At 26.6% G+C, this 14,236-nt stretch overlaps 1 protein-coding gene across 3 annotated transcripts; it reads left to right on the top strand.

Moving 5' to 3' along the window:
- The first annotated feature begins 23 nt into the window (after positions 1-23).
- LOC132928439 (double-stranded RNA-binding protein Staufen homolog 2) lies at positions 24-10,461 on the top strand. 3 transcript variants are annotated; one of them, XM_060993095.1, is made up of 13 exons: positions 24-234; positions 633-802; positions 4,495-4,655; positions 4,738-4,936; positions 5,020-5,209; positions 5,296-5,365; positions 5,443-5,638; positions 5,706-5,875; positions 6,066-6,389; positions 6,457-6,600; positions 6,675-6,929; positions 9,316-9,414; positions 9,590-10,461. In XM_060993095.1, the coding sequence occupies exons 2-13, from the start codon at positions 679-681 to the stop codon at positions 9,722-9,724; spliced, it is 2,067 nt and encodes a 688-aa protein (XP_060849078.1). In that variant the 5' UTR covers positions 24-234; positions 633-678; the 3' UTR covers positions 9,725-10,461. The 3 variants fall into 3 exon arrangements, with proteins under 3 accessions (XP_060849078.1, XP_060849077.1, XP_060849079.1); XM_060993094.1 differs by having other exon boundaries at positions 4,738-4,945; XM_060993096.1 differs by lacking the exon at positions 24-234 and having other exon boundaries at positions 769-874; positions 4,738-4,945.
- The last annotated feature ends 3,775 nt before the right edge of the window (positions 10,462-14,236 follow it).

Below are 14,236 nucleotides of genomic sequence, written 5' to 3'. Positions count from 1 at the left end.
TTAACGAACGCCTACGCGGTTCCGCTGCAGAATCATCGAGTACTCGCCAGTCAGTCACTATCCGCTATTTAACGCACGTCAGACGCCTACAGCTGCCGTGGCCCGTCTTTGCTTATCGCGGGTTTATCGTTCCGTTGAATTTTTTTTTTGTCCGGACCTCGACCATCTGCGTTAGCGCAGTCCGCGACACTTCGCGAACGAAACCAATCCGTTTGCTGCCGACTTCCGTGCTAGGTAAGTGTGAAAACCGTTTATGGGCGCACCGCGCCAATACACGGGCCGCGTTGCAGGATACGCACCGGCCGTTTTTGCGGCGGACACGAAACTAGGGCAGTGCCCCGCCGTGTGCTACTTACCGCGCGTAACAGGTCCGAACGTATGGAGTGCTGATATCGGATGAGACAAAGATTTTCCTTTTGTTTTTAAGGTCGCCCACAATTACTGTAACCAGTGGCGTACACTCACCAAGGGTTTCGGGTGTTCAAACCCTTGGATTTTTTTCACTGATTATTATTTACCGAAAACTTTTTATAGAACATCCATACATATACGCTTATATTTTCAATCCATTTGAAATTTCTGTGTACGCCACTGATTGTAACGACATGTATTATGCGTTTTTCTCTGTATAGGCTGAGCAGCTTACACACCACCGTATTAGTGACAACTGACAAGACAATGAAACGGTTAGTAGTGATTATTCATGTCCTACTGGCTGCTAGCTCTAGCGGTTTGATGTACAAAGACTTAATTGATTTAGAAGAGCTTACAGATATTTTTGGTTTATCAAACTGCGTCGAAGGTAAATTTTTCTATGACCATGCTTGGTTCTTCTGTATGTGTCTGCTGAGCTAAACAGCATTTGAAATTGCGGGTAATTTTATTTTATTGAACGACTGTTCGATTTTGCTTGTCTATTTTATCTTTTTTTTTTTAATGAACCATTCTTTAGGTAATGTCTTACAGTATTTATGATTTAGTAACGTTTATAATTTTTTTATTTTGAAATTTTATACATGTTCATATTTTAATAATTTTAATTTATACACTCAGTAAACAACCAAAAACTTAATTTAATGTTTGTTATAAAAATCAATAAATATTTTAAAATAGTGAATGGTTCAATATCAAAAAAAATTATGTTGCATTTTGTGGTTTAAAAATATATTACAGGGATCATTATACTAATATTTTATTTTGTTCTTTATTGTTCTTCATTTGATTTATATCTAAAACTTTGAGTACACGTTTTACAAAATGTATCTAATAGGGTTAGGTTAGGTAACTACCTAATATGTTTTTTGTCATTTGATCAGTTTATCAAACTTCACCATTCACATAATTCCAATACTTATTTGCATTGAGTTTAAATACTAGTATTTATAATCAATGTTATTAGGTTTATATATTTTTTGTATTAATTATAGGTATATCTTAAGAATTATTATGCTCAAAGGCTTAGGCTTAATTAATTGAAAATCATACAAAGGCATAATAAATCTAACCAATTATGTATAAAATACAATTAGGTTTAATATTTTAAAGAACCATGAATAATTTAAAATTATATTTAATTTACTATAACTTTATTTTAAACAATTAATCATTAATTATAAAAAAAATTCCTAAGTAATTTATTTTAATTTAGATTATACAGTCATTACTTAATGTAAATTTGTAATATAATTTAAATTAGAAACTATATAATTCAAATATCTTTAATATTTAAACATAATATTAATTTATCAATAGTTTTAATTTATTTATCATTGAAAAAATCTCTTCATTAACTACTCGGGTAACTATTTTTGTATCTGCATAGTAAATATTTAATATTCAGCTAAATCTTCATGTCCTAGTATAATATTTGTTTATCTAATAAAAATTTTATAAAATGTTGATAAAAGTATGTATTACTATGTTCAATTTATGATCTTATAATCAATTTTATGAGATTCATAATATCACAATATAGTTTAAAAATTAATTTAATTTAATTATTCTGTGGTTTGGTATTGAATTTTGATATTATACTTCGACTAATTCACAATATTTTTCTATCTTATTTTAGAGTCTAACTTGTTGAATTCTTTGTATCCTAATTTAGAATAAAATTGTATTCTGTTCTGGTCTAATAGTATTGAATTTGTACCTATGTATTAGTTCTAGAACCTAGTTATTCTGTATTATCGTTATAATAGATTTTGAAAATCATAACCAGGTTTGTATATTGGATTTATTAACCTATATTATTTTTTTGAGGATGATCTGAATAGATTGGAATAGTTAATCCAGACAGTAAAGATGGTTTTTAATCTAGTTTTATCCCTTATAAAAATTTGATTCTGTTCATATCATATTGAGTGAATAGTAGGTAAATAGTGTATTATTGTTTTCATTTTTGTATATTCAATATTTGTTATAATAAAATTCAAATGTGGGTAGGGGTAGTTGTATAAGAAATAAGTTAAAATTAGTGTTCTGCTTTTGAGTTAATATTTAATTTAATGTAATATATTATCGACATATGTAGATGTTTATGTATTTATTAAAATGTTGTACCATATTGATGTATTGTTTTTTCATTAAAGCCAAAATATTAAGAATAATTACCAATTATCAAATTAAAAAATTTATTGAGCTATAATGAGCCATTTATAATTGAAAGAACCCTAAAATTAATAAATTAAAAAAAAAATTATAGAAGATCATAATACTTGTCATGGTGCTATTAAAATAAAATAAATTAAGTTCCAGTTTTTTAATTTGATAATTAGTGATTTTAATCTAATATAAGCAAAATGAAAAATTCACTGTCATAGAAATATAAAGAAAAATGTTGTTTATATTGTAATTGGAGGAGATTATTACTGAAAATATAAGTAACATTGTGTAAATATCTGTTGCTTTACTGCTTGGATTATATTGATTGATTTAACATCACTAACATTTAGTTATTTGTTGTTGATAAAATTTTATTTTAATACCATTTACTTTGTTTATTTAACATAAAGCTTTAAGATTTGAATAGAAATAATAAATACATTGATTTTACTATTATATAATTTATTCTGTCAGTTAAAATGACATCGAGAATGGTTTCTTATAGAAAATTTGATCTTGTTAGTATTTTGAAGGATTAAAAGAAATAAAAAATTGCCAATAAAATACCTGGTAAAAAGAAAAATAAAGGAAGAAGTAGGTATGCATTTTGCTATATAGTAGGAGACGAGTATACCTTGTCACTATGTGTGTTTAAAATTTGTTTTTATTTAAAATAATAAATAATTGAATACAAAAAACAATTCTGAGCAGACTAATCTGCCAGATATATCACTATTAATTATTATAGCAATTTATTTTAAAGTTATACTTAATTAAATATAAAGATATTATTACCATAAAACTAATATAAATATTTTGGAAATATTGTATATAACATAAATTATATATGTTTTAATAAGTTCAAATGTTGATAAAAATTTTCAAATCATTTTGTAGTTAAAAATTCATAGCTTAGGTTTACAATATTATAATATAATGTTTTTCATAAATATCTTATACTGTAACTAAAAAATCTAAAAAATATACATTAGTACAGTTTTTTTGTAGATATTTCAAGTTAAATTTTGCATAAAATTAGATATTTAAACAATTTAAATATTTTGTCGTATTTTAAAATTATTTATGGGTACTAACTTTTAATGTATATTATAATATTTTATACACATAATGAAATGTTTGTGGTAAAAATTAATTTAACTAACTATATTACTTAATATTAAAATATATTACTTTAATAGCAATATATTGTATATACCTAGTAATATAGGCTGAAAGACAGTGTTTGTTCAGAATAATTTTTTGTATACAATGATTTCACTAATTCCTTAATTAAAAGCTACTCTTGACCCTCTAAACTACAGAATGATCACACTCTGTTTTTATCAAATTTTTAGATTTAACTTAACTCATTTTTAAATATTAAAGACTTCTAATAAATTAATATTGTATTTATTATCAAATAATATTGGCCAACAAATAAAAGCATATTTTATGTATCTAATTATCAATAAATTATTTAGTTAAAAATTAAATATTGGGATTTTAAAATAAATGTAAAATATGTAGGTATAATATATTAATTAGTATAATATGTAAAAAAAAAAAAGAAGTTTAGTATTTAATTTTGTTTTATTAAAAATATTTTTAAATTAATTTGGAAAATGTAAAAAAAATATTTATTGTTTTTCAATGACAGTCTATGTTTAAATTGTACTTAAGAATATTTTAGATGGGTATTCCTATTAACTATTAAGTATGTTTATAAAATTATTGTATTATTATTTTTGATTATAAAAGATTTATTTAATGATATAAAAAATAAGTAAATATGTTAAGCATCCATGTTTGTGTTTATTTTAATCTGATATGTGTGTGTGAATTTATTTATTATCTAAATGATTTATGTTTTTTCACCATATAATATTACAGGCTATCTGATGGCTGGAGCACTAGTATTAAATTCAGATAGGAATTCATATTCACAATTGAATGCATTGTTACAAAATGATTATTCAGCAGAAAACAGTACATCCATTGATAAAGATAAAACCCCTATGTGTCTTGTAAATGAGTTAGCAAGATTTAATAAGGTATCAATTTTTTATTATAAATGCATCAATACTTGTTAGTCATAGTATAAAATATTAACATATTTATTTGAATTCTAAACAGATTAAGCATCAATACAAGCTAACTAATGAACAAGGACCACCACATAAAAAGAAATTTACTGTTACTTTACAGTTAGGAAATGAAGAGTACAATGCAGATGCAATGAGTATTAAAAAAGCTCAACATGCTGCAGCTGCTTTAGCTTTATCAAAAACCAATTATAACCAACCACAGACTAAAATGAAATTAAAAGCTTCTGGTCATTATAGTAATACAAATTATACTGTCAAAAATAGTGCTTATAAAATAACTAATATTAACTTTAATTTTTTTTATTTATAGATAATATTACTCCGACTGTGGAGCTAAATGCATTGGCAATGAAACGTGGAGAACAAACAGTTTACACTGTTATTGAAACACCTCAATATTTACCAACGTCACAACCTCCTAACCAGTTTAATAGTTTCAGACCAGAAATTTACTCACATACAAGATCAACAGGAGCTTATAATAGCTTCAATAATTTAGTGTAAAAACAAATTTTGAATAGACACAATATTTAAAAATTTAATAAATGTACTTCAAATGATTCTAAATATATCTGATTTCTTACAGTACTAGAGGCGGACCACGATGTATGCCATATGTACCAAATTTCTATAATCCACGCTTCAATGTACCTCAGGTAATTTTTGTTATTAAAAAAATAATCATTTTTATAAAAATTTATTTATTTTTTTAATTATCATAATATTACTGTAGGTACCTCCGCCAAATACTTATATCAAGCCTGAAGTCAAACCTGTAGGAGTTTATAAGGTTAAACTTCAAATTGGTAAACATGAATTTATTGGACATGGTAATACAAATCAAGCAGCAAGACATGATGCTGCATTAAAAGCTTTAACACAAATTAAAAATGAAGAAAAAAATGAAAACATCAAAGAAGTTTTAAAATGTATGTTTTAAAATGTAATTAATACTTTTATGTTTATTAAACATTATTTTGATTATTATTTTTATAGCTGGTGATTCAAAATCAGTAATTTCACAAGTTTATGAAGTGGCTTTAAAAATGAAGCTACCTATCAAATTTGAAGTTTTGAAAGAAGATGGACTACCACACATGAAAACCTATATCACTAAATGTACAGTTGGTACTTACAATGCTACTGGTGAAGGAAACGGAAAAAAAGTAATATTTTTGTTTATACATTTATCTTATCTAGAACAATCGATACTTTGTACTTACAAAGTGTTATTTTAATAAAAGTATTATTAATGAAAGCAATATAAATATCAAATGTAAATAATGTAAGCTGTTAAATAATATAATTTATTATGAAAATATATTCGGAGAAATTAAGGTATATTATATTATATAGATTTCCAAACGTCGCGCAGCAGAGAAAATGCTTCAAACTTTGAAAGAAGCAAATGAATCTCTTTTAGAAGATGACAATAGTTCTCCAACACTTCCATTACCAACAAAGAACCGTTATAAAATGCCCAGGAAAAAAAATAAAAATCTTATCAAGGAAACAAAACCAAACTCGGAAAATATTGAACCTGTGAATTATAAAACGGAGGATACTGATCCAGTTGCTAAACTTTTTAAAATACAAGCAACAAAAAAAGAAAAGGAACCATTATACGTTCTTAAGGAAGATATCATTCATACAAATCGCAAAAAAGAATTTATTTTCGAAGTAACTATAACTATATACTTAAAAAAGTGTTAAAGCTTAATAATTGATCACTTATTGATGATTTTAGGTTTCAGTTGGGCAGAGTTCCGCATTGGGCAAAGGACCTAATAAAAAAGATGCTAAACGTAATGCAGCTGAAAACCTATTAGTGGAATTAGGTTATGAGAGTGAACTTAAAAGACGTTCTATTAAAAATAACGATTTACCTTTGGTAAATTCTAATGTTATGCTTACTTATGTTCTATAAAATGAATATTAAATAATAACTAATTAATTTAATTTTAGGCAAGTAATGAAAACAAAGCAAATATTGACAGCCCGAGAAAAAATGGACGGCAAATTGCTCCTGGTGTTTTACTTGTATCACCTGACACATCAATAGCCAATAAACCTAGTCAAGGAAACGATGGAGTTCCTCTAGTGTCAGTCGCTAGCAATATGGCCAGTGATTTTTCAGTCATTAATTTCCAGCCAACTCAACAATTGGACTACTTTTCACAAATGTTAGGTTTTAAAGTGCAGTATTCTGAGTTCCCAAAGGTTGGTATTTAATTAAAATTTATATCGATTTTAATCTTATAAATGTAGAATATAGCCATTAGTGTTAATGAATTTTGAATTTCCTTCTGTAAAATTAGCCAATAAGTATTATAATACATAAAAGATGATTTTTTCAACTTTTTCTTTATTTGTCAATACCAGTTGGAATAACATGATTTCCAAGTTTTATCAGTCAACCTTGGAATTTTAATACTAAAAATCAGTGTAATAAAATATTAGACACTTGTTTGCTTTACATACTAAAGTGAAGGATCATATTATGTAATATATTATATCATATTTATAAGTAAGGTTTGGAATTTGTTGCACTTAAAATTATAGAAATATGTAGTCAAAATAATTAAAATCTGCAGCTAATTTTTATTTTATTTTTGAAAATACATATTATATTATAATTATAAAAATAAAAATTTAAATATAAGGTAGGTTCATAATAAAAATTTTGAAAAAAAAACAAATTTATTATAATTTATTATTTATAAAAAAAACTAGCACATATACTGAGTTAATAAGAAATGACATAAACCCGTAATATGCGATCATTTAACCGTGATTAACAAATGAACACATACTACTTTTCATTTTGTCGTATAATTTAGAATCTAACCTTTTCAGTAGTACCATACGCATATTTTAACTATTACCTTCCTGGACTGAATAAACTCAATGTGTTCAAAAATTAAAACTAAAACTATTGGAAGTATTCATTTTGTTCTGAACTTGAATTTGTTTTTATTTTTATTTTTTTCATTTTTTTATACTAAGATACTTAAGGTTATTGAAACAAAGTACATTAGTTTCCAAAATTTAACAGCAACAATACATACAATACGCGTCAGTGGTACTGAAAGGGCTATATGTCATTAGGTTTTACCACAACTAAGCAATTGTCGATATAAAGGTTGATTCTTAAGCTACAAAGAAACTATCGTAGTCAGATACAACAGACTATGACCTTAATTTATTAAAAAAAATAATTTTGAATGTTTTCCGATTCTGATTTTTCCTTACATTTTTACATACATACAAATTTAAAAAATACGAAATATGCACTTTTCCTTAAATATGACAAAATATGCAAATTTAAACTTTGCATTTAGTTTTGCCATTTCATAAAACAAATTTATAACTGACCTAGAATAATCTATGGCCACTACAAAAAAAACATGCAAATGCAAGAAGTCCCGAACCCTATTTAAAAGCAATAATAAATTATACCAGAATCTTACAATATATTATCTGAACTTAATTTAGATTAATGGACATGCTACATAAATATTTTTTGTCATGCTTTCTATTACATAATAAAATAATAAAAATTTATATTAGGGGAAAATAGATAACCGCTCTGTTGTTTAGTAAGCATAGAGTGTACCTTATTAGCGAGGAATAAATCATTATAATATTAGTGTTACATTTAATAGTAAATTATTGCGTAAAAATTACTATTCTTAGCGAATGTGGTCTGTCAGCCTACATTACTAAGTATATTTTATAATATATTTATATTGCTATTAAAGTAATGTATTTTCTTAATAATCATATAGTAGGTTAAATACATTTTTGCCTACAACATTACATTTGAAAATGTCATTGTCTATATAAAATATAATAATACATGATAAAAGTTAGAAGTATTCACTAATATTTTTAAATAACTAAATAACTAAAATTTGTTTTTCTTTGTTTAAATATATATTTAAAATAGTAAAAAAAATTATTACAAACATAATTTTTGGTAATTTTTAACTTAAAATTTTATTGAAAAAATTGTAATTATACAGTTTTTAGATTTTTTTGTTACAGTATGACATGCTTCTGAGAAACATTGTATTTAATTTTCAGTCCTTAACTATAAAAATGGAATATTTTATGTATTTTTTATTACAAATACTATAGCTTAAATAATCCAAGTATATATGACAATATAGAAAAGATAAATGACTTACTGGCAAAAATATAATTTTCTGATGCATTTATGTTGCATATTATGTAAAATTATTATTAAATAGCTATAACTATGATAAAACAAATGAATTTTTTTAACATTTCTAACTGTTAAAAAATTAAAACATTTTGTGTATACTCTTTATTATTGTCTAATCTAAAATAATCAACTTTGGATATTTACCTAAATTATGCTATAACCTAATACATTAATAAATATTATTTTAATAAATTGTGTAGATTATGCTTAGATAATAATAAATTGTCTATATAATTGTATATTAACGCATTGGCTATAATTTAATAAATTATTCCCAATTGATGCATTTGTGATATTGTATCTATTTTTTTTTTTTTTTGTAACTCATTAAAATAGTTATAATTTTATTTTTATTCTTAAATACAAAAATAATTTTAGGGGAGCCACAAGGATTACCTCACATTAGTATCTCTATCAACAATGCCTCCTCAGATCTGCCAAGGTTCTGGTTCTACTTTGGAAAATTCTCGTAATGCTGTGAGTATATCCTGTTATAATTAATATTATATAACTTTATCAAGAGATAAATGATAACTAATTATAAAATTATTCTTATTAGTTATTAATATAATATTTTAATAACCATAAAACTAATTTCCACAAAAAAAATTACTCCCATATTAATTTATGATCTTGTTTCATATTAATTTAGGCTGCGCTAAATGCCATCAGTTCCTTGGTAAACCTTAATATTCCAGCAGAACCAACACAACAACAAGGACCTGTGAATGGATTTTCTATTCAGCAAAATCATTACAATAGCAATCCTATAACTAGGCTTAGTTAATCATTCTCCTCTCTCGGATATATATTAGTTATGTTTATTTGTTTAGTTAACTGGTAAAAACGTAGTTTCCTTGATATTTGTTAAATTTGTTATTTTAAAAAATATTGGTTATAGTTGATTTTTTTATTTGAAAAAGCAAGTACTTTTAAAAATAATTATTTAACCATAATATGATAAAATATTTTTAAATTTTTAAAACTACGTTTTGGCCACTTAAGTAAAAATAATTTATATTGACTCAAACTTATAAATTTTAAGCCTTTATGTGTATTAATATTACACAATTACTTATCTGAATATGTAATTTCTATAAAACCATAACTTATTGTCACATTATTATTTTTTTTCTAATTATTATAAGAATTTTCATTTTTAACTTTTTTTTTATGCTTATTTTTGTTACAATTCTTTTTTTTTTTTTGGTATAACTTGAATCATATTGATTTACATATAAGTATTTCCATTATATTTAATTTTTTTTTAATTTTCTAGTAGGTGTAATGTTCCAAGTATATTTTGAAATATGAATTTGAAGTGTTATCATTACAGTTATTAAGCATTTTTGTCCCTGAGTATTATATATACTTAAGATAAACACAATAATATTACATTTGTTTATTTTATTATTCATTAAAGCCATTATGCTTGTATAACGTTGGTAAATTGTTACTGTCCTCTTTTTATTTTTTTTAGTTTTGCTTTTAGTGTAAAATCATTAAAACACTTTTACTATTTAATGTATTTTTATTTATTATTTAACCTTGTAAAATAGTATTTGCATAGTATCACTATAACATTGGGCATTATATAGTGGCTAGATGTTAAACTTTATAGTTTTCAACCTTTTTTTAAACGCTGTACACACATCCTCAAAATTTTCAAAACACAACATTATGTTGAATACATTTTAATAAAATTAGGGATGTCACTCTGTTGTATACTTGTATAGCCATTATTCCAAAGACATTTTATAATTCATTTATATTGCTATTAATAATTTGACAAGGTTAACAAAATTTTGCAGAAATAATTACATGTGGAATATAATATTTTATTGTTATTATCTAATAAGTCAAGATATATGTATCAACACAGCATGAATAAGAACGCAGTGTTATTACTTAAAATTAGTAAAGTTAAAATATTTTCAAGATTTTAAGATTAATATATTTTGAATTAAAACTAAATAGGTATAACAAAAATCAAATTTTTTTAAATGAATACCAATTCAATTTAATAATAATTTGCACTTTCAACGACTACGAAAAAAGTTATTTATAAGTATATGAAATAGTTTTTACAATCCTAAGATGTGTGGGTATATAGACATACAATAAACAGGGCTATTAGTACCAGTATGATGCTTGGGAGAAATGCATGTCTTGGAGAAATTATACAGGATCAACAAAAAATTATGGAAACTATCAAACAATAATATTACGTTTAGTCGTTTAGAATTTACAATTAAAATGTTAACTATTAATTAATTATTTTTAAATTTTAATAATGCCACTATGCCATTATTTAAATAACTATGGAAACTTATCTTTATTAAAGCGTATTGAGAATTTATAATCATGTTAAGTGAGTAAGTCGTTTTGGGGGCAACCATCATTATGGCACTGAGCGAATAATACAGAAAGTGTGTAGGTAGTACAACTGAAATTTTGTGTCTCACTAGCTGGTAACAAAAATAAACGCCTCTACTGGCCACTTACGTTTTACATAGGTAATACGATTTTATAGAACACTAAAAGCATTTTGAAATTTCATGTAGAACTGCAATTGCCTCATCTTTTACCCCCCCCCCCCTCCCCTCTGTGAAACAAAATTGCACAGCTTTGGTGTAACTACTAATTATCTTACTACTATCAGTACTATCTTTTATACAGCAAGGTGGCGGTAAATTATTACAGCTATTATATTAAAAAAACAACCGTTTTAATTTTTATAGATGTTTATTATCGAAATGGATGGTTTTTTTATCGGATAAAATGATATTTGAGTACTTGACCGACCAAAAATGTTTTGATTGAACCTATCAATATTGATCGTGACGATAGGCGAGTGGTGGATTTACCGGGAAACAGTGTCGACAGCCGAGGTTATCGCCGGACAAGACGATCCGTCGTTTGACCGCAGCAGCTCAGCCGACGACTAATCGGATTTGAGCCGCAGGGTCGGACTGGCCTATGGTATAAACGCGCAATTGTACGGTAACTGGTAAGCCCCCAAACGGCCCAAATGTATGGTCCCTCACGGCTTTTCCACATTTCAAATTAAAAATGTTTATTCTTTTTTGCATTTTTAATAAATCACGTGGTACCTAGGACTCTGAGCCAGTCCAACCCTGATTTCAGATAACTCCAACAACAGTTGATCGAAATAATGGCGGGCTCGTCGACCGGCCGTCAAATACAGTGTTTATTTCAGACCTTCTATCCCGGGGCCGCGTGGGGGAGGTATCGTACATTTTCAAGGGGGAATGCCTTAGAAATAAATAATTAAGGGAAATAAAAATATACTTGGGGGGGAGGGGTATTCTCCCCCGAAATAAATAGTGGTCAGATACACGCAGACAGCCATGGTGGTCCGGTTGTCCGACGGGTTCTTCAGCCATCACTGTCGGCCGGATGTCATCGAAAAAAAGCCTGCAAGTCACGCAACTCCTGAAAGACGATGCTACCGGCTAGCCGCGGCTACGACGGTGTGGACAACATTTTTATGTACTCCTTTTAATTTGTTGTGGCCCTACATAGAAAAAAAATCTTAGCGCCGCTTCTGTACATGACCGGCTTTTTGATCTGGACGGCCAACGTTAAGACGAGGCGGTGTCGGCGGTCGCGACGAAACTGCCGCGTTGATTGACTACAGTGGCGGCACGTTAGGGTATAATGTATATTAGGGTTATATTACTTAGGTTCTTTCATATATACATATATATGGTGTTTATTGATTAGGAGGTAAGTACACCTGTTATAATTTATTAAATAATAAAGTGATTTCAAAGACTGAAATTTTGTTTGTGATATTTTTATGTTTATATATAATACTTGAGATACTTTTTAATTATTATGTTGTCTAAAATAATTAGAAAAAATTGAAAATTATATCAATGTATTCGAAAAATTGACTATTTTAAAAAAACAAAATTATTTAGTGTTTCAATTCACCCCATTCAAAGGTTAATTGCAACAAATTCATATAAAAAAATGTAATAAAAAAAGTATTAATAAGTTATATTTTTTAATTATACTTATAATGATAAACAAGGTAACAAGAATTCTAAATACGTGTTTTCATTAATAGCAATTAGCAGTATAAATGCTGATTTTTAAATTAAGTTCAATTAGTTCAAAGTTGGATAAAACTCAAAAATTGTTGCAATTCACCCCATTTTACGATATGTTAACGTTTTAATTAACAAGAAAATATTTATTTTTATTATGATAAACTAATTATCTATTACTAAACAGAGATTCATAATTTACCGTTTTGTTATTATTGATAAAATCATAATATTTAATAGCTAATAATACATTATGCGTTAAAATAGTATATATATCATAATTTAAGTATTTAAAGGCCCCCCATAAGATGTTGGGCTCCGGGGACTCGCATAACCTTTAAGACGGCTCCAGCTATTGCTATAGCTAATAGCTATTACAATTTGAATAGGTACTTATAAATAATAAATTATAATATATATATTAATATATTATATATTTAGATTTAGATAGTTGTAGTCGTTGTAGTCTGTAGAACTTGTACATAAAATATAATGTATACACTATACGTCTATACGTCTTTACGCCATACGGTATACCAGCTAATCACATTGAGCAATATGTATACATTTAGAATATTTCATGTTTATTTTATCAGAATACACTTTGTACATTTGAGACTTGATTATGAATTATTATTTATTATTGTTTCCTATTTGATATTTATCCACACTCGTCAAAACATTCAAACGCTAACTATATATATTATAGTACCTATATACTATATGTTTATATAGTATATACCAACAGACCAAGCATATGTTTTGCATTATAAAAATACCGATTTATGAAATAATATATTAATTTGCAATCTAAAACGCTATTTTCAAAATAATATCAAAGGGGTGTATGTACTATATACCCACAATTTATCAAAACGAATAATTGGTCATTTACTCGTTTGTAAAAAAAAAGTAACTATACAATATGGCCAGTCACATAAAATATGGTGTCTAGGAGACAGGAATAATTGTCTGATGTGATCGTGAGAAATGAGGACGACTGGACGGGTTGTATCGTAAATCGTTATTCGTTACTTCATCAGCGATAGTTACTGTGTCAGGTGTCTGAGGTCTGACGTGTAATCTGTTTAGTGTTTACGATTTTTTTGTTTAATTTCGAAATTATTTAAAGTTGCCCCTCCCTCGGCAGAGCTTCAGGTACGCCACTATGTGCAACTTGCAGTACTGCACTAGTGCACTCGGTACAGTGATACACTAATCGT

The sequence above is a fragment of the Rhopalosiphum padi genome, chromosome 4 (assembly GCF_020882245.1).
Source record: "Rhopalosiphum padi isolate XX-2018 chromosome 4, ASM2088224v1, whole genome shotgun sequence".
NCBI classification, from domain to species: domain Eukaryota; kingdom Metazoa; phylum Arthropoda; class Insecta; order Hemiptera; family Aphididae; genus Rhopalosiphum; species Rhopalosiphum padi.
This window is presented reverse-complemented; position numbering and strand designations above follow the sequence as displayed.